Here is a 27,966-nt window from a genome sequence, read left to right on the forward strand (position 1 = left end):
GTCCCCCCAACCCTTCCTGCCTTGTGAGGAGGCCTCTGGCGGAGAAACAATGCAGAGTTGGCCGAGAATTCCATAAATGCCCGAGCTTGCAGTTCTCCATTGTTTCTGTAATTCCCATAAAAGTGAATGGAGTTATGGAAAGATCCAATCTCGCTCTGCTCCGCTGTTTCCGTAACACCTATTCACATCTATGAAAGTTATGGATATAGTGTAGCAAAGTGGGTTTGGATGTTTACGGAATTTCCGGCCACCTCTGCACTGATTGTTCGTCTGGAAGCGGCTCCCATCGGCCGCCTCACCAGGCAGCACGGGGTCCCATGTTCGAGAGATAGGTGTAGATGCCAGACATTTATGGGCTATCCTTTGGATATTTTCCTTTAATGTCTAAGATGGGAATAACCTCTTAATCTTGTCTGCTCAGCAAAGCTGTAATGGCATATTGGCATTTGTTTCTTTAATGTGTGGGAGAAATACATGTTTATGCCCAGAGTTAGATGAGAATTGTATGCAAACTACTGTACATCTGTAAATTCATTTACTTTTATGAAAAATTATATAATGGTTTAATGGTAGGTAACAATATCTAACTTTTTTTGAATGTAGCTCTTCTGAACGTAGGGGGGTCTGGCTCGTGGCACCTCTCATTGCTAAATTACCAACTTCAGTGCAAGGCAGAGTGCTAAAGGCAGCAGGGGAAGAACTGGAAAAAGGACAACACTTGGGGTCATCCTCAAAGAAAGAAAGAGATAGGCAAAAGCAAAAAAGGTAAGTAACAAAGTAGTTAAAAGCATTTAAAGGGAAGGTGTCATGAATTATTTTTTTTTTTTATAATGCTTTAGTATGATATTAAAATACATTTTATTTATTTGTGTTCTTGTGTTCTACTTTTTACTTTTTTCTTACTTTTACTTCTCTATGGGGGTTGCCATTTTGTTTTAATCTCTGTATGTGTCGATTAACGACACATACAAAGATGGAATACGGTATATCCAACTCCATAGAGAATACGAACCGGAGCCATTCCATTCACTGCAGCGTACGCCGTCTGTGTGGGAATGGCGCATGCGCCGCTCCCACACAGACCAAAACGAAGCACGTTCGCAGAGCGAAATCCGGCGCCATTTTCATGTGGACCAGAAGCCGCGGCCGGACAGTAAGATGACTACTTCCGGCCGCGGCTTCCGGCCATATGTTCAAGGAAGCGAAGGCGCAAGGAATAGGAGCGGAGGCGGCAGTGGCAGCAGGAGCAGGTAAGTTATGTTTGTGTATGTGATGTGTGTATTATGTTCGTGTATGTCAGTGTTATACTGTCTGCTTAGCACTGTATCTAATCCTCCTACACTGTGCAGTCGCTCAGAAAATGGCGGTACACAGTGTAGGAGGCAGTGGCGGATTAAGTAGACCATAGACCCTGGGCTGTTATCCAAACTTGGGCCCCCCTTCTCCACCGCCGCCCTGTAACTATTGTTAACACTTCCTTTTTGTCCAGACATTAACAAATGGGTGTTACTACTCCCCTTGTCAAAAGGCTGTGTCCCCACATACTGACAGTCTCCAACCATCGCTGACAGTATTGCACCGTGTAGGGACACATTCTCCTGACAAGGGGAATAGTAACACTTATTTGTCTATCAGTCCTGGACTGCACAAAGACTTTTGTGAAATACAAGGATTTCCTATAATAAACATGTCAGTAGAGATGACAGATTGTCTATAAACCTAGTGACTCACAGGTGACGACGTAGTTTTTTTTCCTCTTTTCTTCTCCATCCAATCCAGACTTCATGACGACTTTTCCCGGCCATGACCCATTTCTGCAGAATTTGCCACTCAGATATCTTTGGCTCCTCACTTTTCCAACATTTCCACACCTATAAACACAGATAATATTATCACGGTGCCACACACTGTGCCCCTAAATATAATAGCACCAAACACTGCGCCCCTGAATAAAATAGTACAAACACTGTGCCCCTAAATATTATAGCACCATAGACTGCGCCCCTGAATATAATTGTGTCAAACACTGTAGATAGCACCACACACAGCCCCCTGTAAATAGCGCTACACAGTCCTCCCCCTCTGTAAATAGCGTCACATAGCCCTCCCCCTCTTGTATATAGTGCTACACAGCAATCCCCCTTAGATATAGTGATACACAGCGCTCCCTTCTATATAGTGCTATACAACAATCCCCCCTTGTATATAGTGCTACACAGCGTCTCCCCCCTTGGACCTGCAGCTCTTGTAATTGCTCAGTATAATGTCCCCCATAGCTGCCCCCACAGTATATTGCCACCCATAGCTGCCCCCACAGTATAATGCCCTTCATAGCTGCCTCTACACAGTATAATTTTCCCCTTAGCTGACCCTACACAGTATAATGTCCCCATAGCTGGATACAAAATGGCCGACTTCAAAATGGCCGCCATGGTCAACACCCAGCTTGAAAAGTTTCCCTCCTCCCATATACTAATGTGCCACAAACAGGAAGTTAATATCACCAACCATTCCCATTTTATTTAGGTGTATCCATATAAATGGCCCACCCTGTATAATGCCTCCATAGCTGCGACACAGTATAATGCCTCCATAGCTGTGACACAGTGTAATGCCTCCATAGCTGTGACACAGTATAATGCCTCCATAGCTGCGACACTGTATAATGCCTCCATAGCCGCAACACAGTATAATGCCTCCATAGCCGCAACACAGTATAATGCCTCCATAGCCGCAACACAGTATAATGCCTCCATAGCCGCAACACCGTATAATGCCTCCATAGCTGTGACACAGTATAATGCCTGCATAGCTGTGACACAGTATAATGCCTCCATAGCTGCGACACAGTATAATGTCCCCATAGCTGCGACACAGTATAATGCCCCCATAGCTGCTAGACAGTATAATGCCTCCATAGCTGCAACACAGTATAATGCCTCCATAGCTGCAACACAGTATAATGCCTCCATAGCTGCAACACAGTATAATTCCTCCATAGCTGCAACACAGTATAATGCCTCCATAGCTGCAACACAGTATAATGCCTCCATAGTTGCAACACAGTATAATGCCTCCATAGCTGCAGCACAGTATAATGCCCCATAGTGCCTCCACACAGTATAATGCCTCCATAGCTGCTACCCAGTATAATGCCTCCATAGCTGCTACCCAGTATAATGCCTCCATAGCTGTGACACAGTATATTGCCTCCATAGCTGCGACACAGTATAATGCCCCCATAGCTGCAACACAGTATAATGCCTCCATAGCTGCAACACAGTATAATGCCTCCATAGCTGCAACACAGTATAATGCCTCCATAGCTGCAACACAGTATAATGCCTCCATAGCTGCAACACAGTATATTGCCTCCATAGCTGCGACACAGTATAATGCCTCCATATGAACGTACCTAATAAATAAAAAAAACATAATTACTTACCTATCCCGGTTCCCACGACGGTGGGGGATGCTTCTCCTCCTCTGACCTGTGCTGTGAGTGACTCCGTGCAGACAGGCGTGATGACGTCACTACATCGCGCCTGCCTGCACCGAGCCGCTCACGGCAGAGTGAATGCTGGAGCGAGGCTCCAGCATTCAACCCAACAGAATCTGTGTCCTGCGGACGCAGATTCAGTTGGAAGCGGGACAGCGCGGCAGCTAGTAGCGCTGCATAGTTTTGCGGTGTGTGCGGTTCGGACCGCCCATATTATAATCCGGCATTGGTAGGAGGTTTGACGATTCAAACCCCTCCTTCTCCTGGCACTAGCCAGAATAAGGGAGGGTGGATTGTGTGAGTACACTAGAGAGTGTCTACCCCAAATTTGCAGCATAAAGCAATGAGGTTGCTTTACCACAAAGACCATGCTGCAATTTTGGGAACTGCTCCCTCTAGTGCCCAGCACATGGAAATGTTATAAATTAGAATCTAATTTATAATATTTCCTGACTTGTGAAAAAATAAAAAAAAATAAAACAATGTGTAATCACTCAAATAATAATTGTTTTTTACTAAAAAAAAAAAAAAAAATACATTTCTAGCGACACATTCCCTGAAAGGACACTAAACCTCAAGTTTATATTTATAAGTGTTTTATAAATATGCATTATATTATTGTTCTAATATGTATAACGTAACTGTATTGGTGCTAAGCAGCGAACCCTTTCTTCTTACTAAGGACTACACATTACATATCCAATAATCATGTTTGATGTCTGGCATTCTTGCATATACGTTGTTGAGTCTAGCAGATGAGGAAAATATCCATGTCTAGCAATAGCGCTACAGTGCCCATCTGTTCTCTCCATTGATGTCCTTTGTTCTGCTTGAGTATCAGGGAATTTATTGGAGATCTGAGACTCTGAGATCCTCTCTTGACTTAGCAGGGAATAGTGTGCAGGAGATATTTGTGGCTGTTCACATTAAGGCCCGCTCAGATCATTGACAATCTTCTATATGAAAAGCTCCTTCCACATTTCAATGTCAGTTTGGACTGTCCCTGATTTCTGCAGATGCAGATAATGAGATTTGATATTTTCTAGTTGGGAGCGCTTCTTGGAACTATCTGAATCTGTCCAGAAACACATCTGGTCCTATGATCAATACTTCATCTCATATATCTCCGGTTCTGGGAACATTCAGATTACATATTTGTGAATTACGTAAACATCCTTTTATTTTTATAAGCTGGACCTTTAAAATCTTGACAATGGACTATGTAGTAGGTCACACTGACAATTGTTACACTGTCAACAGTGCATGGCAATTATCTTTGTAACTTTAGTATATATTGTGACAATAGAATATATATTAAACACTACTTATTGGAAGAAAGGGTTCATAAAGGAAACTTTATACCTATAGCATTCCAATTAGCAAGTTGTCCACAACCGCTTAAAAGCATGTAACTTTTTCTAGAACTTTTTACTATATTAAGTAAAGAATGAATAGTAATAGCACCAGAATATTGATAATCCATGAGACTAATGTTGATGTATTTCCCATATAGCATGTCTTTGCTTAGTCAGCATCCATTCCTGTCCTTGGTGCTCACCTGTTTAAAGGGACAGGATGAACAGAGAGAAGGACTTCTGACATCACTACAAAACCAAGTAAATCAGGTAGGTTATATAGGGAATGGCATTTAAACCACATTTTCCATACATCAATACAATTGTGCAACAGAATTGTGCATGAACCATTTAGGCAATAAAACATTTTCTGTATGTTTCACACTGGACATCTCTTTGAGATTTGAAGTTAACATTAATTGCCAAAGGATTTTAAACTATATAGAATTTGAAGAAACCCTTTTACACGGGCCAATGATCGTGCGAATGAGCTCTCGTATTAATGCTCGTTCTCGAACATTGCCCTTTATAAACAGGACAGTGATCAGCTGGCAAACGAGCGTTGGTCCCCACACATTCCTATCATTGCTTCGTTAAAATTGAGCAAACGAGCGCATATCGACATGCTGTATTGTCAATCGGCGCTTGTTTACCTGGAGAAAATGTGCCCGTGTAAATGGGCCTTAAGAATCTTTTGGGTAAAGAATTCCTATTTGTTGTTCAGCACAAAAGACTTACGACCCTCCCCATCTATTGGCCAAAATGGAGATCCTCTTCAAGGATCGACTCTTACACTGGAGGACTCAGTGTGACCATATATTAAATGTCCATCCGTTTCTATAGGCGCAGTGTAAGTCTACAGATTCTCCCAGCAATAGCAGCTGAGCACAGGGGTTCCAACCGTCAGCATGTAGCTCACCTGTTGGGACAACACCATTAAGTTGGGCATAGACTGGTTCTTCAACATTTACCCTATTGATAATGGTGATAGTAGGCAAATCTATAGACAGTTTCATGAATATGAACGGATCCACCACCATTATATCCTGTATGATATAAACATAGGGTGTGTATATTCTACAGGTTCTCTAGACCAGGAGTCCCCAACTTTTTTTTAACCAAGGACCAGTTTCATGCAAGACAGGTTTTTCCACCCACCAGTGGGGTGGGTGGGGAGTTCAGGGATTGTTGCGGAAAATCAGCAGCATAATACAGTAGCAGCAAAGTGGATGAGATAGAACAAATCTCATCCGCATGCTGCGTAAATATTGAGCGGAAAAAATGCTCAGAAATTGACATGCGGTGCTGAATTTTATTCCGCAGCATGTCAATTGTATTTGCGTAAATGCTGCTTATTTGTTGTGGGTTTTCAATGGGGAGGTAAAACCCACAATAAAAACGTAACTCAGAAAAAAAAATCTTATACTTACTCAGAAGTCTGTTTCTTCTTCCATGCCGGCCTCCTGGTATGACGATTCAGCCCTTGTGACTGCTGCAGCCAATCACAGGATGTAGCGTAGGTCACATAGGATGAAACGCCATCCCAGGAATCAGGCCTGGATGACATGGCCCCCTGGGATGATGCTTCTTCCCATTTGACCACCGCTGCAGCCAATCAAAGGCTGCAGCATTCTCCTGGGATAAAACGTCATCCCAGGAGGCCGGCCTGCCAGCAGGCCGGCTGAATGCTCAAGAGTTTTTTTCAGCGGACTTTCCAGGCGAAAAACTGCACCACAATTTGATGCGGTTTTTCGGTCAGAATTCCCTGCGGCCACTGGGTCGGATACCAGATACCGCGGCCCGGTACCAAATGATCCACAGCCCGGTATTAGTTGGGGATCACTGCTCTAGACAATACTAAGGGTTACAGCTTCTTATTTTAGACACAGCTCTTCCTATCATAGGAGTGGGTGACAAGTCAATCAAATGATTGTCAACTTGTCAGTTGATTCTCTGTGCCTGGATCTTTTTCCAGCGTTGGCAGAAAAAATATTTGATGGGTCCCAGATCTCCTCTATACAGCAATTTGTAAAAAAAAAGGAATTTTCTTGAGGACCTGATCATTCCTCTACGTTTATTTAGTTGGGAAAAAAAATACCTTGTGAATAGTTTCTGTGCATTTAATGGAATAGCCAGCAGGTGTTGCTGTGTTAATGTAATAGCACTGCATAATAAAGTTATATTGAAGCATTCCAAGAACAGATAGCTGGCGCCAGTCCTTACCACTTTAGTGATATGACCACTGCTCGGATATTCTATATAAGCTACTTTAATAAAGAAAATGTTAGTGATAAGAATACTGATATGTACAGTGAAAAGGGGTATAAAACATTCTAGGCTTAGAGGAGGAAACCTCTGTCCATTCTTCATAGACTGCTCATATATTTTGTCCTACTGTAGATCCGGTGATGTTAACGAATAAGTATATTCAGCATTTATACTTCATGTATTACACAATTATTTATACTTTATATGCACAGTAAAAGAAAAAAAAAAAAAAAGAGGAGAAAGTAGATTTTAGAATAATGCCCCAATGTGGATTTATTCCCTGTTCAGTCAAGTTGTCTCTGCTAACACTTCACATCTTATACCAGGGGTCTCAAACTCGGCCCGGTAAGTGGGCCACATATAGAAAAAATGGGAAGTTGACGGGCCGCATTACTTTCAAATTTGATACAATACAAAATTATTGTTAATCAATTAGTTATTTGATCTGCTATAACACTATATTACTATAATAATACCGCTAGGTTTAAAATTTTAGATATTTCTCCACGTGTTTATTTAAACAATCCAGTTTTCCAGTTTAAGTGTCACTAAATGCAGTCCGGCGGCTCAGTTGGCACACATGTCAAGATTGGGCAGCCCCTTTTTAGATAGTGACACAGTGCCCTCTGTGGATGCTGCCACAGTGCCCTCTGTGGATGCTGCCACCATGCCCTCTGTGGATGCTGCCACAGTGCCCTCTGTGGATGCTGCCACAGTGCCCTCTGTAGATGCTGCCACAGTGCCCTCTGTAGATGCTGCCACAGTGCCCTCTGTAGATGCTGCCACAGTGCCCTCTGTAGATGCTGCCACAGTGCCCTCTGTAGATGCTGCCAGAGTGCCCTCTGTAGATGCTGCCACAGTGCCCTCTGTAGATGCTGCCACAGTGCCCTCTGTAGATGCTGCCACAGTGCCCTCTGTAGATGCTGCCACAGTGCCCTCTGTAGATGCTGCCACAGTGCCCTCTGTAGATGCTGCCACAGTGCCCTCTGTAGATGCTGCCACAGTGCCCTCTGTAGATGCTGCCACAGTGCCCTCTGTAGATGCTGCCACAGTGCCCCCTGCAGATAATGCCACAGTGCCCCCTGCAGATAATGCCACAGTGCCCCCTGCAGATAATGCCACAGTGCCCCCTGCAGATAATGCCACAGTGCCCCCTGCAGATAATGCCACAGTGCCCCCTGCAGATAATGCCACAGTGCCCCCTGCAGATAATGCCACAGTGCCCCTGCAGATAATGCCACAGTGCCCCCTGCAGATAATGCCACAGTGCCCCCTGCAGATAATGCCACAGTGCCCCCTGCAGATAATGCCACAGTGCCCCCTGCAGATAATGCCACAGTGCCCTCTGTAGATGCTGCCACAGTGCCCTCTGTAGATGCTGCCAGAGTGCCCTCTGTAGATGCTGCCAGAGTGCCCTCTGTAGATGCTGCCAGAGTGCCCTCTGTAGATGCTGCCAGAGTGCCCTCTGTAGATGCTGCCAGAGTGCCCTCTGTAGATGCTGCCAGAGTGCCCTCTGTAGATGCTGCCAGAGTGCCCTCTGTAGATGCTGCCAGAGTGCCCTCTGTAGATGCTGCCAGAGTGCCCTCTGTAGATGCTGCCAGAGTGCCCTCTGTAGATGCTGCCAGAGTGCCCTCTGTAGATGCTGCCAGAGTGCCCTCTGTAGATGCTGCCAGAGTGCCCTCTGTAGATGCTGCCAGAGTGCCCTCCGTAGATGCTGCCAGAGTGCCCTCCGTAGATGCTGCCAGAGTGCCCTCCGTAGATGCTGCCAGAGTGCCCTCCGTAGATGCTGCCAGAGTGCCCTCCGTAGATGCTGCCAGAGTGCCCTCCGTAGATGCTGCCAGAGTGCCCTCCGTAGATGCTGCCAGAGTGCCCTCCGTAGATGCTGCCAGAGTGCCCTCCGTAGATGCTGCCAGAGTGCCCTCCGTAGATGCTGCCAGAGTGCCCTCCGTAGATGCTGCCAGAGTGCCCTCCGTAGATGCTGCCACAGTGCCCTCCGTAGATGCTGCCACAGTGCCCTCCGTAGATGCTGCCACATTGCCCTCCGTAGATAATGCCACAGTGCCCTCCGTAGATAATGCCACAGTTCCCTCTGTAGATAATGCTACACACCCCTAGATAATGCCACAGTGCCCTCTGTACATACTGTCACAGTGCCCTCTGTACATACTGTCACAGTGCCCTCTGTAGATGCTGTCACTGTGCCCTCTGTACATACTGCCACGGTGCCCTCTGTAGATGCTGCCAGAGTGCCCTCTGTAGATGCTGCCAGAGTGCCCTCTGTAGATGCTGCCAGAGTGCCCTCTGTAGATGCTGCCAGAGTGCCCTCTGTAGATGCTGCCAGAGTGCCCTCTGTAAATGCTGCCAGAGTGCCCTCTGTAGATGCTGCCAGAGTGCCCTCTGTAGATGCTGCCAGAGTGCCCTCTGTAGATGCTGCCAGAGTGCCCTCTGTAGATGCTGCCACAGTGCCCTCTGTAGATGCTGCCACAGTGCCCTCTGTAGATGCTGCCACAGTGCCCTCTGTAGATGCTGCCACAGTGCCCTCTGTAGATGCTGCCACAGTGCCCTCTGTAGATGCTGCCACAGTGCCCTCTGTAGATGCTGCCACAGTGCCCTCTGTAGATGCTGCCAGAGTGCCCTCTGTAGATGCTGCCAGAGTGCCCTCTGTAGATGCTGCCAGAGTGCCCTCTGTAGATGCTGCCAGAGTGCCCTCTGTAGATGCTGCCAGAGTGCCCTCTGTAGATGCTGCCAGAGTGCCCTCTGTAGATTCTGCCAGGGTGCCCTCTGTAGATGCTGCCAGGGTGCCCTCTGTAGATGCTGCCAGGGTGCCCTCTGTAGATGCTGCCAGGGTGCCCTCTGTAGATGCTGCCAGGGTGCCCTCTGTAGATGCTGCCAGGGTGCCCTCTGTAGATGCTGCCAGGGTGCCCTCTGTAGATGCTGCCAGGGTGCCCTCTGTAGATGCTGCCAGGGTGCCCTCTGTAGATGCTGCCAGGGTGCCCTCTGTAGATGCTGCCAGGGTGCCCTCTGTAGATGCTGCCACGGTGCCCTCTGTAGATGCTGCCACGGTGCCCTCTGTAGATGCTGCCACGGTGCCCTCTGTAGATGCTGCCACGGTGCCCTCTGTAGATGCTGCCACGGTGCCCTCTGTAGATGCTGCCACAGTGCCCTCCGCAGATAATGCCACACACACCCCAAGTATATAGATCCATTGGGGCTCCCTCTAGGAGTGTAATCCCCAGCCAAAGCGTTGCCGAGGCTTTGGCTGGGGATTCCTCGACTGTTGGAGCCCCTGACGTCACTGTCCATACACAGTGACGTCAGGGGATCCTCCTGGACCGGAATGTGATATCAGGGGCAACCCCAGAGCTGGAGTCCTGGAGCAGAGCACTAGTATAGGCTCTGTGCCTGAACTCTGGGGAAGCCATTAACATCAGTGTCCATATATGGACAGTGATGTCAGGGGCTTGCCCACAGCTGGAGTCCCGGAGCAGAGCCACTTCTAGCACTCTTCCTGGGACTCCAGCTGTGCTCTTAACATCACTGGGACTCCTGCTCTGGGTAAGCCCCTGACATCACTGTCGATGTCAGAGGCTTCCCCAGAGTCCCAGAGCAGAGCCTATACTAGCCCTCGGCCCAGGACTACAGCTCTGGGGAAGACCCTGACAACACTGTCCATATATGGACAACAATGTCAGGGAATTCCACAGAGTCCCGGAGCAGAGCCTATAGTAGCGCTCTGCACGGGACTCCGGCTCAGGGGAAGCCCCAGACATCGCTGTCCATATGTGGACAGGGATGTCAGGGAATTCCAGAGTCCCGGAGCAGAGTCTGTACTAGCGGCTCTGTGTACCGTGGGCCGCAGATGACAGCCCCAGGGGCCGCATGCGGCCGCGGGCTTGAGACCCCTGTCTTATACAATGGAGAATTAATTAAATTTATGAAACCTTCCCAGAAGCAGAAACCAGAATGATCAGTATAAAACGTGTGCCAAAGCAATTCTTGGCCACATATAACTTTCACACGTGTTTCGCAGCATGCATTGGTGTAGAAGTCTCGTGACATATTTCGCCTTTGACTTCAGTGGTTAAAAAAAGTTCAGTAAATGGGGTAAAATAAACCTCAAATTATAAACCTCACTTAAATATGTTTTGTGCAATTTTTACGCATGGTACCACACATATGGTTTTCTTTGAAATGTTTTCTTTAAATTACCAATAATTGTACCAAAATCATGTGTCAATTATGTCATCATGTTTTTGCTCTGGTATTCTTTGCACTCAGCTCCTGTTTATGAGGTCCTGATCAGTGGAGGAGGGGTGGAATGACCACATGCAAACCACTGAAATAAAATAGCGTCATTATTTCTATCTGTATATTAATGGCTTTATTCCATTCTTCTTGCTCTAATACAGATTAAATTTTTTTGTACCTTCAAAACAAATCTAGATTCTGAGTAATTGGAGAGAAGAGAAATACCAGGATGATGTGAAAGCCCGGCAGATGATGCACGAAGCTCTTCAGCTACGGCTGAATTTGGTAACAAACTCTTCTAGTTGCATTATTATTTCCCATTGTCTCTATAGAGCCAACATATTCCACAGTGTTGTACAGAGATTGTCGTTACTTCATTATTTCAGTGAATTATTCATTTTTCAGTCAGATTCGCCATTCTATATACCATATATTATCTTTGGTTTGGCTGTATTCAGGATAGGGAGTTGTAATATAGTCATTATTCAGGATAACAATCCGCGCAGATTATACTGGTAATAAAATCTGGCGTTTGCTTTTCTTGGGCACAGGTTGGGGGCATGTTTGACACGGTGCAGAGAAGCACACAATGGACCGCAGACTGGGCTGTTTTGCTCCTTCAGATTATTACTTCAGGAACAGTTGACATACAAACAAACAAGTAAGTTCTGTATAGCTGTCACCCTTTCCAGACTGTTTATCATTGGATCCTTTTATGTTACATGAAAAAAAAAAATATTTGTTATTTGGAAATACTATTATGTCGGCTTATATGTAATACAAACAGAATAATAAAATAGAAATCACTTGATATTTGTGCTCAACATATTTTGATGGGTTTTGCGCAGCACAATGTCAAGAGATAGAGTGTTGGTTTTTTATATAAATGTAAAAATTATAATATGTTAAACATGTAAAGACCATTGTGGGAAAAATTGTGTTACTAATGTGCTGCCAACCAGAGGAGCACAAGATTATGGTGTTTGTAATGCTAGAAAACTCCCAAGTCCTTCCTTTACATTTCCCATTCCTTTTAAATTCACTCTTGGCTTTGGCTCAAAAAACTGCATGTGTGATTCCAGCCAAAATGGGTTTTCTGCTCTATTAGGACATATAGACATCATGGGGGGTGGTCCCCATTTACGAAGCCCCCAATATTAGCTATTTCTTAACCATTCTCTGTTCTGGCAAACTCAGTCCAGCCACATATGACCTGGTCGCCCAATCATTTTAATGGGCTTCATTAGGTACTAGATTTTCCCTTCAGCAGAGTTTTGCAAATGTCGGAACCTGCTGCCTTCAAAGTGGAGACCTCCCAGAAGAGCAAGCAAATCTCTCGTCGCCCTGTGTCATCTCTAAATACTCACCTCTCCTCGTTCTTACACTCCTCTTTACTCCTCGGCACTGCCACAAACAACGTCCTGACTCCAGGGACACCTGGGACTGAAGAGAATTACAAGTTGCAGGAAGGAGGAGAGAGGAGTATGTCCAGAGTCTGGTCTAAAGTCTGTTTTTATTTAGGGGTCTGGAGTTTGTATTAATTCTGGGGGTCTGGTATGGGGTTTACATCTAGGGGGTCTTGTCTGAGGACTGTATTAGTTTAGGCGGTGTGGTCTGGGATCTGTATTACTTCAGGGGATCAGGTCTGGGGTATATATTACTTTCGGGGGTCTAAGATCTGGATTACTGTAGTGGGTCTGGTCTGAGGTCTGTATTTGTTTAGGGGGTCTAGTTTGGATTTGTATTGAGGGGGCGTGGTTTTGGGAATGTTTTTGTTTAGGTGGTCTGGGCTTTGTATTTAGGGTGTCTAATCTAGGGTCTGGATTTTTATGGGGTCTGGTCTGGGATATGTATAAAGGGGGTCTGTGCTATGGATTCCTTTAAGGGGTCCAGTCTGTGGTTTGTATTTAAAGGATCTGGGAGTATGTGTTTATTTTGGGTACTGTATTAGTTAAGGGGGTCTGGTCTGGGGTCTGCATTTGTTTAGGGGTCTGGTCTGGGGTCTGTATGTATTGTGGGGTCTGATGAAGGGGTCATAGAATTCAAACGCTGAATATTGCGATCATGTCCTTATATGAATGAGCAGGGCTATAAAGTAAACAAAAATGTACGCGACACACGCTTTTTAGAATCTCTCGGATGTCACTTCTCAAAAGTTTATATATATATATATATATATATATATATATATATATATATATATATAAAAATAAAATAAAAAATAAATATATATATATATATATATATATATATATATATATATATATATATATATATATATATATATATATATAAACGAAGAAAAACAGCAGCACTCACTTTAGGAAGGAATTGTGTATATATATCTCTCTGGGTGCCCAGCAAGTAGTCCGATCCTTGGACTAAGTGCAGATATAAATAAAGAAAATCTTGCAGCACTCCAATAAACAAAATCGTGAAGTTTATTCAGTCCACATCAAGCAAAGGTGCAACGTTTCTGTCCTACAATAGGACCTTTCTCAAGCAGGAGAAAGGTCCTATTGTAGGACAGAAACGTTGCACCTTTGCTTCATGTGGACTGAATAAACGTCACGATTTTGCTTATTGGAGTGCTGCAAGATTTTCTATATATATATATATATATATATATATATATATATATATACACACACACAAATTGTACTGTAGTGTGATCCACGTTAATAGTATTAGTCTAAAATTGTAAAGCCAATCATATTTGATCAAAATATAAAACGAAGTGAACATCTCTGAGCGGCACAGAACATCTGGGACATGGTCAATAACTAAACAATTAACTGATATTTTGAGAGCGTTTCATATTTTCTGCTTGATGATTTCTCCCCTCAGGCTGTATGGGGGTAACACAAAGCACACTTGTTACTATATTCTTTCTGAGTATTGAATAAAGCTCATGTGTCTTTTCTTCCCTTCCCAGTGAATTATTTACAACTGTTCTTGATATGCTGGGTGTCCTTATAAATGGAACCCTCGCCTCTGATCTCTCCAGTGTCTGTCAAGGAAGTTCAGAGGAGAACAAAAGGGCTTATATGAACCTGGTGAAAAAGCTTAAGGTAGAATTGCATGCTGAATCCTACCGTGCCACTGACAATATCCAGAAGGAAAATAAAAATGTGTTTTAATAAAAAACATAAGCTTATGCTGCATCATTTCTCAAAACTTACATGAAATGAGGTCAATAATACATATAGGAGGGAATTTCTGAAAACTGGCGTTTCATATGCCAGTCTTAAAGGGGTTGTCCAGGAAGAAAAAAAAATCTAAAAAGTGTCCCCCAGCCTTGGTTTGCCGTCCCTAATACCCCCTATTAAACTTCTAACCAGTTTCTGTTTGATTTCCATCATCACTGCTGCTCTTTCTGTTTGTTTACATCCCTTGCTGTTTGTTTACATCCCTTACTGTCTGTTTCCTGTCTTGTAACCCACCATACTCATGATCCCCTGTAATGTAGATGTTACCTGCAGTCCTATGTAACACCACAGATAACACACTGATAACTCTCTTAGTACAGATAATGTAGTTGTGTTACCTGCAGTCCTATGTAACACCGCAGATAACACACAGTGATATCTCTCTGAGTACAGATAGTAGTGTTACCTGCAGTCCTATGTAACACCACAGATAACACAGTGATAACTCTCTGAGAACAGATAATGTAGTAGATTTAAGAGACAAACACATGCAGAGACACAGACAGACAGAGACACACACACACACACACACACACACACTGTAACATATACACATACAAAGACAGAGACACACACTGTATACACACTACACACACATATACACACAGACACTCACCATGTCTCCTTGCTGACAGCATCACAGGTCAGGACGGGCTGTGGGCGGAGCTTCCTCTCTGCTTCTCGGCGTGTGTAACAGCAGAGCACAGAGTAGAGGCAGAGCTGGAAGGCTGTAGCACGGGAGTGGACCTGTCCCCTGACCTGAGTCATCTGACCTCATGTCACTGACAGGTGTCCGACATACGGGGCGCCTGTCAGCAGCGATCAGCTGCTCTTCGGCACCCCCCTTCCCTACCACCTAGTTGCGCCTGGGGCACATGCCCCGCCTGCCCCCCCTAGCTACGCCCATGGCCTCAAGGGCTGCATGTGGCCCATGTGCTGCGTGTTGGATAATCCCTTATGAAAGCCTACTATGTGTAGGCTTTTGGCAGCGTATGATCTAAAAGTGCCGATGCTGCCACTGTACCTCATAGACTGGGCTAGTCCTACGCAGGTGCTGTCCTTTTTCACTGTGAACACGCATAGGCGCGCTCACAGTGAAAAGCTACTTGGGCTGGGCGGGCAGTAATCAACCAGCACACGCCGAAACGACACGTCACCAGTGACGTGTCGTATCCCATCCGAGGGCTCTCTGGGGCGAGACAATGTGATCGGGATACGACACGACAGTGGAGGAGCCTGAAAAAGTGACGTCAGAAGTCATGTGATCCGAAGAAAAGAACAGCCAGAGCGGAGAACAGAAGTAAGATTGCACGGGTAAGTATATTACTCAACTGTAAATATGTGCATTGTGGGTTTAAATTTACTGAAAAAATAAATCTCGGACAATACCTTTAATATAAAAATCAATGGAGCCTAAATTATAAGGAGGTGCGCACCTCTTAAAAAATGAGGAGTATCTCTGGCTGTTTATATGCCAGAAAGGGAAAACTGTGGCAGCTACGGAATGGCATATATATTTCCGCCAGTTTTTGACGCAGATTTTGCTAAATGTGTCAGGCCGTAGGTGGCCGCACCACCTTCCACTAAGTCTAGCCCATTTTTTTTTAAAAAAGAAGTGGAGGCAGTGTAGAAGCTTCTAAAGTCACATTTTTTAGAGCAAATTGCAACTTTTGTATTACAGAAAACTAGTGTAGAATAGTTTATAAATTCCCCCTTCGACAACTAGGCTGGGATTACATTTGGGGCTATTTCGATTTTGTTAAAAAAAAAATAATAAAACAATCATTGGGGATCCTTCAACAGCTCAGTGTCATACAGGATCCATTATGATCTGCTTAGCTGTCCTGACATGTCTGTTGTAGTAAAATCTTGTGTTTCCCATAAAATAAGAATTCTGGAGCATCGTTTCTGTGTTGTGCTGTTTCTCTGTTATTCCTGTTATGAATAAATTGACAGCTAGGTGTTACTATTCCCCTTTTCATTGGACATGTCCCTATACATTCTGACACTGTCCAATCGGTGCTTATGTCAGACTGTGTAGGGACACAACCTCTTAACAAGGGGAATGGTAATACAGAGTTGTACATTTTCTGGAGGAATAACAGAGGGAACTGCACAATGCAGAGTGCTAAGAAAAGATGCTCCAGGATTGTTATTTCATGGGGAATACAAGTTAATATATATATATATTATTTTTTATTAAATCAGATGCAGGGTAAATATATATATACACACATACACACATACATGTACATATACATATACACAAGCAAATATATACATATGTATACATCTGTATATAGATAGATAGATATACTCTATATTTTGAGTGCGAGTATATTACTATACTAGTGTATCAGATCCAAAACATAAATCACTTGGCACAGGATAATGTACTTGTGTTGATGTTTGGTAGCAATATCACAGGAGCAATGCCTTATAGTGGCATAGTAAAAGCAGCTACTTAAACAATAGGATTCCAATCATTCCATCATAAAGTTATAAACATAGTCCTTTTCACTGAGCGTCACTTGGTCATCTTGATGTGATGGTCCAGAGGAGTTGGCTAGTGATTTCTCTGTATACTGTCTTGAAGATGACTCCATCATTGAGGAAAGATTACAAACTTCTCTCATGCTATAAGCAAGTGCTTTTGGCTATTTAACTTATTATTGCTCCCAAGTGTAATAAATAAAAAATTTCATATTTATATAGAATAATTTATGAATAAAGTGAATACATTTTTTTGTCTAAAGGGCCTTACATTTCTTGCCTTAGGCCCCATGCACACGACTGTAAAAACTCCCGTTATTACGGCCCGTAATTACGGGCCCATAGACTTCTATTGGCCACGGGTACTTCCCCGTATGCTTACGGGAAGGTGCCCGTGCCGTTTAAAAAATAGAACATGTCCTATTTCAGGCCGTAATTACGGCACGGCAGCCCATAGAAGTCTATGGGGCACCCGTAATTACGGGAGCGTTGCTAGGCAACGTCAGTAAATAGTCACTGTCCAGGGTGCTGAAAGAGTTAAACGATCGGCAGTAACTGTTTCAGCACCCTGGACAGTGACTGCCGATCACAATATAGATAAAGCTGTAAAAAAAAAAAAGACGTTCATACTTACCCAGAACTCCCTGCTACTTCCTCCAGTCCGGCCTCCTGGGATGACGTTACAGCCCATGTGACCGCTGCAGCCAATCACAGGCCAATCACTGGCTGCAGCGGTCACATGGACTGCCGCGTCATCCATGGAGGTCGGGCTGGATGTCAAGAGAGGGACGCGTCACCAAGACAACGGCCGGGTAAATATGAATTTCTTTTACTTTTATTACGGAAAGGGCTGTCCCTTCTCTCTATCCTGCACTGATAGAGAGAAGGGCTGCCGATTACTGCAGTGCAATTTTGCAGCCGGAAACGTGCCCGTAAATACGGGTGGAATACGGGTGACCAATGACCCGTATTTACGCCAGTATTTACGGGTGGACAAAATATGGTCGTGTACATGGGGCCTTATACTGTATATTGCTATGGTTAATACTGGACAGACTTTTATGTTGTGATCAACTGTACTTCCCACTCCTTACAGAAAGAACTTGGTGATAAACGGTCAGAGAGCATTGATAAAGTCCGCCAACTTTTGCCATTGCCAAAACAGACCTGTGATGTCATTACCTGTGAGCCAATGGGATCCCTTATTGACACAAAAGGCAACAAGATCGCTGGCTTTGACTCTATTGACAAGAAACAAGTACGATTATACACTTCATCTTCCATGCTCCTGAATTTTTATGGAACGGTCTAAAATGTAGCCTCTCCAACCGTTCCGATTCCCATATTCACATATTCTGAGTTTGTATTTTTACTGGCTTCTTCACAATCTCTTTATCTACAGTATACACAATTCTACTCTATGTACTATATAAATAAAAAGTGTATATACAGTAGTGCAGTAAATGTCGTCATGACAGTATTTACACTTTTACACAGGGTCTTCAGGTTTCAACTAAACAAAAGGTATCTCCGTGGGACTTGTTTGAGGGTCAGAAAAACCCAGCTCCTCTGTCCTGGGCCTGGTTTGGGACTGTTCGTGTGGATAGGAAAGTGATAAAATATGAAGAACAGCATCACCTTCTCCTGTACCATTCTCATCCAAAACCCAAACCTCCAAGTTATTACCTTGAACCATTGCCTCTTCCTCCAGAAGAAGATGAGGACGAGGAACCTACTACTCCAGTGTCTGCGGACCCAGAGGGGAAGGCAACAGACTTTTCTGATCCTAGTAAATCATTAACCGATGAAGAAAAGAAATCCAAAAGCAGAAAGCGCAAGAGCAAGGCCAACCCACGACCAGATGTATGTTACCATTTAATTCCTTGTGTGATCCTAATTTGTAGCAGAACTCTTACAAGTTCCAGATTTTCACCATAGTCTTTTGAATTATTTTTGACTTGTTTACTCAATCGAAAGCTGTTTTTTTTCATGTCCTTTGAGCTGCTCATCACGACTGAACATGAGAAAACTAGGCTACAAAGTTGGAAACATAATATTTGATTGATTTATAGCCAAATTAATTATATACTTGAAAAGCATGAAACACTACAGTAAACACATAGAACCCATATGTACAACTTAGATATGTTCACATACAAATGGATAAAAAAAGATTCTCCATAAGTAAAACCCCACTGACTATTTCAAAATTCCCTCATTGGAATTACAAAATAAAGTTTCAAGATAAGATGCATCTCTGCATCAACTCTTGGACCCCACCGATCAGTAAGTGATGGAATATCCTAGATATACCATCACTTTGTGTGGTGGGAAATTCCTTTATTAATGATCGCTGTGGGTGATGGAGAAACTGTGTGCGCAGGTGAAGAAGTGGAAAGTCAGAGGAAAAAATTCATTAAAATATTTAAAAGATGAATTAAATTAGGAAAATACCTATGCAGTTACAGGGGTCTAGTTGGCAAGGGGGCAACTGTCACTTTAATAGACCTTACTACTGTCTATTAGATTGCATGTAAGGGACTGAGCTAATTACAGCTTACAGTTATTGATGGAGAGACTTAATGGGGTTTCACAATCAGAAATACGTGGCTGCTTTGTTCCGGAAAATGCACCACATCTGTCCACTGTGTGTTATTGCAGCTCTGTCCCATTCACTTAAATGGAGCTGAGCTGCAATACCTGACAAAATCCATGAACAGGTGTGGCGCTGTTTCTGGAGAAAGCAGCCATGTTTTTCTAATCCTAGACAAGCCCTTTAAGGCGGTACTCCATACTGAGGTATTTATGAACAAGGGTTTCATATACTTTTCTTGCATGGGTGTCCTCTGCTGTCTGTATCTGCTACTGGAAAAGACTGAGAAAAAAACAAATAATCCTAAACTTTTACTCTAGACCCTCATGTTTACTTGTTACACCTCTGTCATCTGCGATTTAGATTCATACGTCCCTTTAAGGCAGAATACAAGTTCCCGTGAAACTTATGCGGCTGAAACGGCAGAATATTAAAATGAATAACAGTTGTGAAATAGCTGAGTACATTTTTTGCAATGTTCATACATGTGCATTTAGTGAGAAGCAAGAAAATGCCAAATATACTGTAAGATCTCAGACTGACACATGTATCAGATTACATCTCCTCCACTCTCTCTGCTACATAGAACCACACAGACATCTCTGGTTCCTGAGGCTAGAGGTGAAAGTGGAGACCAGAAAGGAATGGAAAAACCCACAAATCTTTTTCCACAGTCTCATAATAAAATCAGTGCTTCCAAATAGGAAACAGAGTGGGTTATTTCTAATAAGAAATCCTGCAGACACCATAGACCACAGTTTATAAGCCTGGTATTATAACCACATGATTACCTGCTGTATCTGCTTTATCTCTGGACTCGGGACCCCAGTTCTAGTGACATGCCGTTCCTCTGTTATTCCTCCTGGAAATGTATGAATAAATTGACAATTGGGCACTTCTATTCCCCTTGTCAGCAGGGTGTGTCCGTATGTAGTGTGACACTGTCATCACTGATTTGGCAGTGTTAGAGTGTGTAGGAGAGCTGACAGAACCTCTTATAAGCTCTATTGATCAGATATATATGAAAGTGTGTAATGGACACACAACTGCTGGGATTGTTAGCAGACACAGCTCTGATACACATACTGTAACGATCTGTGCACCTGTGTGTCCATCACATGACCATAGGCAGAATTGTATCCACTGGAAGTAAACACTCAATGTTCCTACTGTATACCAACAAGCAGAGATCTTGAAAACCTAGAGAAATTAATACAGAAAGTATATAAGAAAATGTCATAACTTTTCATTATACAAACAATAACATTAATTTGAGGAAACCGGACAACTCCTTTGAATAAGTGAAAGTTAAAAGTAGAATTTCTATGAATCATAACAATCGGAGATACTGTAATGAAGGCCATGATATATCTATACCGACCTAAAGGAGTTGTTTGGTTTGGACAAAACAATTTTATAGCTACAAAAGGAGTATAGAAAAATTGGCTGTAAATACCAGAAACACTTGAAAGATAATTATGAGCAAATTTCTAAAAAAAAATAACCTTTTTATCTTTTTGTCCTATAGGAATATTCTCAAAATACTGTATATCGAGCACCAACTAATATTTCACCCCTGTCATCTCAAATGTTACATCACACCCCAGTTACTACATGGAGTCACAATATTGCAGGGCAGCAACAAGCAAACTTCTACATGCAGAATCCATCGATCATATCAGGTATGTATGTCTGTACCTCATTACAGTTACAGTGGTGGCAGTCCAGATGAAAATGGTAACCCAAGTCTTTAGCTGTGTCCATGAATCAATCTGATGGCTGTGATAATCGCATAGGGTTACACTGCAATGTCAAGAGGTCTGGTGTTAATCCCCTTTTTTGTCAATAAAAAGTGGTAACAGTGGTTAGTTACAGATTTTACTTTTGCGCAAACATCTCAATACCCCTAATAATAAAACAAGATTTATTTATAAGACCTATTGAAAAAAAACAAAACACTAGCTAAACTACATCTAAATAGCTGCATGATTAATAATAACAAATACATGCTCACTACTTAAATCCCCCGCCAATGGTTCCCTAGTATATAAGTCTTTGTTTACTTGGTTGCAGGGATGTCATGTTTCAACAAGTGACTGCGGCAGCCAATCACTGGCCACAGCAGTGACGCGCCATACATATTGATATCACCGCTTTGGACAGTGATTGGCAGACGGGGATCACAGAACTGTTGCAGCAGGGGATTTAAAAGGTATGTCCTTTTTTGGTACTTTTAGCCAAAAATTAAGCGAAGAATGGGCCGGTGTAGAGATACTGTATGAATGACTTTGAGAAGGGCCAAAAGGTGATGTTAGATGACTGAGTCAGAGTATCTCCAAAACAGCAGGTCTTGTGGGGTGTTCCCGGTATGCAGGGGTTAGTACCTACCAAAAGTGGTCCAAGGAAGGAAAACTGGTGTACCAGCGACAGGGTAATAAAACCATCTGGCTAATATTGTATAGTTCCCCTCGTGCCTTCAAAACATCTATGACACATCAAGGCATGGACTCCACAAGACCTCTGAAGGTGTCCTATAGTATCTGGATCAGATCCTTTAAGTCCTGTAAGTTGCGAGGTGGGGCCTTCATGGATCGCACTTGTTCTTCCAGCCCATCCCACAAATGCTCGATCGAATTGAGATCTGGAGAATTTGGAAGCCAAGACAAAACTTTAAATTCTTTGACATGTTCCTCAAAGCCTTCCTGAGCAATTTCTGAAGTTTGGCATGGTGCATTATTTTGTTGAACGAGGCCACTGCCGTTTTGGAAAACAGTTGCAAACACCATTGTCGAAATAGTGTACTTGGTTGCAAGAAAGTTTAGGTATGTGGTACATAATAAAGTGACATCCACATAAATGCCAGGACCCAAGGTTTCCCATCAGAATATAGCCCAGAGCATCATGCCAGCTTGCCTTCTTCCCATCGTGCGGCCTGGTGCAATCTCTACACCAGGTCAGCAATAGACAAGTCACCTAACGGTCCACATAATGTATGATGTAAAAGAAAACGTGATTCATCAGGCCATCCTTTTCCATTGGCCATGGTCCAGTTCTGATGTTAACATGCTCATTATAGGCACTTTCAGCAGGGACAGGGTCAGAATGGGCACTCTGACTGTTCTGTGGCTATGCAGCCCCAAACACAGCAAGCTGCAGTGCACTGTTTGTTCTGACACCTTTTTATCACAGCCAGCATTACCTTTTTAAGCAATATGTGCTAGAGTAGCTTCTGTGGGATCAGGCCATTCAGGATAGCCTTCACTCCCAACGCACATTAATGAGTTTTGGATGCTTATGACACTGTCGCCGGTTCACCTGTTATCCTTCCTTGGACCGCTTTTTCGTAGGTACTAACCACTGCATACTAGTAACACCGCACAAGACCTGCCATTTCTGAGATGCCCTCACCCTGACCCTGATAGCCATCCCAATTTGCCCCAGGTTAAAGTTGCTCAGATCCTTACACTTGCCCAATTTTTGTTCTTTCAACGCATCAACTTCAAAAACTGACTGTTCACTTGCAGCTTAATATATCCCACACATTAACAGGTGCCATTGTAATAAAATAATTAATGTTATTCTCTTTACCTGTCAGTGTTTTTAACCACTTAGTGACCACAATACGCCTTTTCATGGCGGTCACGTAGTGGCCTTATTCAGATGCAGTACAGGTGTTGGTGTGGTTTATAGATTGGGTGGGCTCCCTCTGTCACCCATTGGTGGCCCGAAAATGCGATCGCGGGCCACCAATGGGTTGCCATGGCAGTCTATTAAAGGCCACAAGGCCTGCCATGGCTATATGTCTATTAGGAAAGAAAGGAACGTATTTCGGCCGCAAGTCCCGGACCGAACACACTGCAGGGAGCCGGGCTCCTAGCATCATAGTTATGTACGACGCTAGGAGTCCCTGCCTCTTCGTGGAACTACTGTCCCGTCTTGAAAACATGATTACAGTACGGGACAGTTGTCCTGCAGCGAGGCAGGGACTCCTAGCATCGTACATAACTATGATGCTAAATGACCGGCTCCCTGCAGTGTGTTCAGTTCAGTCCGGGCCGAAATACGTTCCGCCCTTTACGGTCCGAACATGATCGTGTGAATCCAGCCTAACACTGACAGGCAATAATGCTCTGGTTTACTAAGCATACCAAAGAATTATATGAGATTAAAAGATCACATAGTGAAGTGCCCTAGTGGGACTAAAAAATAATTAATGGGAAAAAAAATTAATTGAAAAACAGTGCACAGTAAAAAAAAAAAACAACATGTTTTCCATAAAGATCGTTTTAATTTTGTTAAAGAGTAAAAAATGACCCGTACTATAAAATTAACACATTATTTAAACTGCAACGTGAACACCTTTCCCCAAAAAAAAATAATAAAACTTAATCAAAAAGGTCCCATTTACTACAAAATGATACCACTGAAAACTACATTTTGTTCTGCAAAAAACAAGCCCTCAAATGGCTACATCGACAGAAAAATAAAAAAGATAAAGCTCTTGGAATACGGCGATGCAAAATCAATTTATCTTCTTGCAAAAGTAGTAAAACACAAAAAACCTAGACATATATGGTATCACCGTAATAGTATTGACCCATAGAATAAAGGTAACATGTTATTTACAACGTACGCTTACCGACATAAGTTTAAAACGCAAAAAATAATGGCGGTATTGCTTTTTATTTTATTCCCCCCCCCCCCCAGAAAAGTTACTAAAAGTTAATCAATAACTACATGTACTTAAAAATGGTGCCATTGAAAAATACAACTCACCGAGCAAAAGATGCTCTCATACAGCTATATTGACGGAAAATAAAGAAGTTATGGCTCTTTGAACCTCATGATGAAAAAATGGAAAAAATTGCTTTGTCATTAAGGGCCAAAATAGGCTGGTCATTAAAGGGTTAATGTTACAGCTGATCTGTGTATATTATATATATATATATATATATATATATATATATAATGATTTATGTATTTATTTTTACTTACTTTTTAGAGGGTTTTAATTATTATATATGCCTCATGGTAAATATTTTTGCTGATATCATATCTATTATATCCCTTCTTTAGCTAGCTCCAAACTAGACCCTACAGGTCAGTTTCTTCTTACAAACACAAAGCAAGCCCTGTCAGACATGTTACAAAGACGTTCGGGCGCAGTAATGCAGCCACCCGCCATGCATGTGATCAGCCCTCAGCAACAGTTGTTGCAACTAAAACTATTGCAACAGCAGCAACAACAACATCTCCTTCGGCAACATGTGCAAGCAAGAACACTTCAGCAGGTACGTGTGTAAACTCCAGCAGAAGTTTCCCAACATATTGTACCAGTCCGTGTATTAGCTCTTTTTTTCCTTTTGTAGCGATTGATAGCAACCAGCACGAGCTCCACCATGGAGGATGTAGACCACATGTTGCCATATGATGACATGTGACAGGATACATTGTTACCTAATCTCTTCTTCACATTTGTTGTGTAGTTTCTCAACATGACGAACAAATTGGATGTTTAGAGAAACAATAACTCCCATCATGTTTGTTCACATGCTAATGTAGATTTAATATTCTCTTATGGTTTCTATGATGTAACAGTCTCAATCCTAATTGATTTCATATGTATAGTATAATTGCCTGTTACTAACATTAGCTTTAGCTAAAAAAAAAAAAAACAATACTTCTACTTTAGTGTACTTCAGCTTGAACTGTATTTCAGATTTATAAGGCCCCATGCACACAAACTTATTTTTGCAGCCGCAATTCACCCCCGCAAATCTGCGGGTGAATTGCGGCCCTATTCATTTCAATCGTCCTATGCACACGACCGTGGTTTCCACAATCCGTGCATTGCCCAGGAGCCTGGACCGCAAAAAGATTGGACATGTCTTATTATGGCCGCACCTTGCGGTCCAGGCTCGTTAAAATTAATACACGGCCCGCGATTTGCGGGAGGCCCACAGCCGTCCAAGCCGCAAATCACGGCCGTGCACAACACTACGGTCGTGTGCATGAAGCCTAAAAGGAAATGGTTGTAATGTAGTGGAATATTTGCTCCTGATAAGTCTACAATCCTTATAGCAAAACCTTTGGTAAACATGTGATCTATATATTATTCAAAACGGGTAATAGCGAAGAGTCACCCTAAATAGTGATATTACCATAGTAGGTAGGGGCATTAGGCTCAAGGAATGTATTGTCTCAGCATATATACTAATCAAATAATGGTACTAGAAAATGTTGACCTTGCCCTTCATATAGCCTAAGAATTTTGATGTGGCCTTGTATTAGTTAAAATGTACAACACATGGATACAATTGAAAACTCTTCTTTTTTTTCATATCATTCAGTGGCGTAACAAGTATCCATAGACTTACATAGCAAAACATGGAATGGGGCATCACTCCACCATGAACACTTTTAGCAGCGAGGTTAGGCCGTAAAATTCTTATGATTATTTCAATATTATTTCAGTGCCATGTGTCCCATAGAAAAACTAGGAATGGGGCCTAATCCAGTTTTACATGCCCCTTCCAACTTTCATAGTCATCACTAACTGCACCTCACATTACCTCTGAGTGGAGATGGGCCCCAGTAGTTGTTGAGCCCCATAGCAGCTACTATGCCTGCTATGATGGTACTGTAGTCATGCCAATGATATCAAACTTTTAAAGATGCAAAAGAGTGACATATGTCTGTAATGTATGCCAACCAAACACATTGATCACCTCCAAAGTTGTCTGCTGCCACCTTATGATGAGGTTTGTATCTTTATTGGATGAAACTTTATCTGATGCTCTGGAATAAGGAGTTTCTATGATGTGCATCCTAGACTATGGTTCGGGGGGAAATTGCTAAACTATTAGAGGGGCAGTAGCTACAGTAAGCTTTAACGTTTTACCGCCTAGGGCATCTTTGTAGTGCCACTCTATTTCATTAAGAGACGCTTCTCAGCCATAGCAGATAGAAGACAAATAGAGCAAGGTAGGCCATCATAGGGGCTAATGGGCCAAATGGACTCCTTGAAGAGAAGCTCCGCTCCTGCTAACATTGCCACTCTCTGGATTATTGGGCCTGTTGACTTGCTACTCTAGACCCTCCGATATGCCGTATCAGGATTGTTTTTTGGAATTATATTCTATTTTGCATATTATGATTAATTATGTTAAATTACTTTCTCTAGAATGGAAAGCAGTGCTGATTTTATTCTAAATTTTGTAAGAAAATTGTGATTTTTATTAGCAAACCATATTACTTCACTTTGTTACATGCCTCATTGAATTTCTCATGGGACTGATGCTAACCTTTCAACTTCTGCCAACCCCAAACTAGCTGTAGTTTGCATCTATTGATGAAGGTTACACTCAAGAGGGGACAAGCTACATAAACCTATGGACATGTGTGACATGAACTGACCGCCCTGCGTTTTACTGCTTGATAAACAATAATGATCACAATGTTTGTATTGCTCCATAACCTACATCAAACTTAAAGTATTTGCAAGGACATATATTCCAGATGTCACGTCTAGCAAGACAAACTATGAAAACATGTCATCATGTAAGACAAAAAGGCCTCTGTTTTTTATAACACTCATATAAAATAATTCATTCCCCCTTTTTCCTCCGAAAATAAGAAAATATTATTATAGTCTGACTTATGACCTTGAGAAGGAAATACAGATTCCACTTACTGACTGTCACCACTATTATGCTTTATTTGTACAGGGGTAGGCTATGCATTTTCTATGATCCCATTATTTTCTTATGACTCAGTAGGTGTTATCATGAAAATAAGAGTGTCAGGCGTATACTGTGGTCTTTAGAAAACTATCACTTGAGGAATTCTTAGCAAAATTGTGCAGTGGAGCATATGTTACTAGGGTGGGTGAAGGGTAGCAGCCACCAACATAGCGGACAGATAAACAGAGCAGTCATTTGTCCAGTTATTGAAGCAGCAGGTCCATGGTATTATCTCAGTTGCTGTCTGCATTCCCAAACCACGTTTCTTCTGCTAAAAACAACCTCACACAACATGGAACCTTCCCTATAGGAGGAGAAGGTTTCTTTCCCACGAAGTTGACAATATGCAGACAGAAGAATGTCACTTGTGTTATTGTGCTGGAATATATAGAAATGCCACAGTTCACTTCACAGTCTTTATTCTACCTTTACTATGTGGGACAAAAATGAGATTTACTGTGTAGTAAATTTGGGATTGTTATTAGAGGCTAGATAAGCAGGTGGCAGATGAAAGAAGGGAACAGAGAATTTCTGGGAAGGGCACAGTGCCTATGGTCAG

The 27,966-nt window shown here is 42.8% G+C and overlaps 1 protein-coding gene across 1 annotated transcript in view; it reads left to right on the forward strand.

Annotated features, from left to right (window-relative positions):
- MED12L (mediator complex subunit 12L) overlaps positions 1–27,966 on the forward strand; it is a 507,362-nt gene that overhangs the window by 450,174 nt on the left and 29,222 nt on the right. Inside the window, exons 31-39 of the mRNA XM_075861497.1 lie at positions 604–765; positions 5,013–5,124; positions 11,566–11,655; positions 11,922–12,031; positions 14,306–14,441; positions 18,169–18,330; positions 18,570–18,935; positions 21,194–21,347; positions 24,742–24,956. Coding sequence (XP_075717612.1) covers positions 604–765; positions 5,013–5,124; positions 11,566–11,655; positions 11,922–12,031; positions 14,306–14,441; positions 18,169–18,330; positions 18,570–18,935; positions 21,194–21,347; positions 24,742–24,956 — 1,507 coding nt within the window. The remainder of the gene's footprint in view (positions 1–603; positions 766–5,012; positions 5,125–11,565; positions 11,656–11,921; positions 12,032–14,305; positions 14,442–18,168; positions 18,331–18,569; positions 18,936–21,193; positions 21,348–24,741; positions 24,957–27,966) is intronic.

Source organism: Rhinoderma darwinii, chromosome 4 (genome assembly GCF_050947455.1).
Source record: "Rhinoderma darwinii isolate aRhiDar2 chromosome 4, aRhiDar2.hap1, whole genome shotgun sequence".
In the NCBI taxonomy this organism is placed as follows: domain Eukaryota; kingdom Metazoa; phylum Chordata; class Amphibia; order Anura; family Rhinodermatidae; genus Rhinoderma; species Rhinoderma darwinii.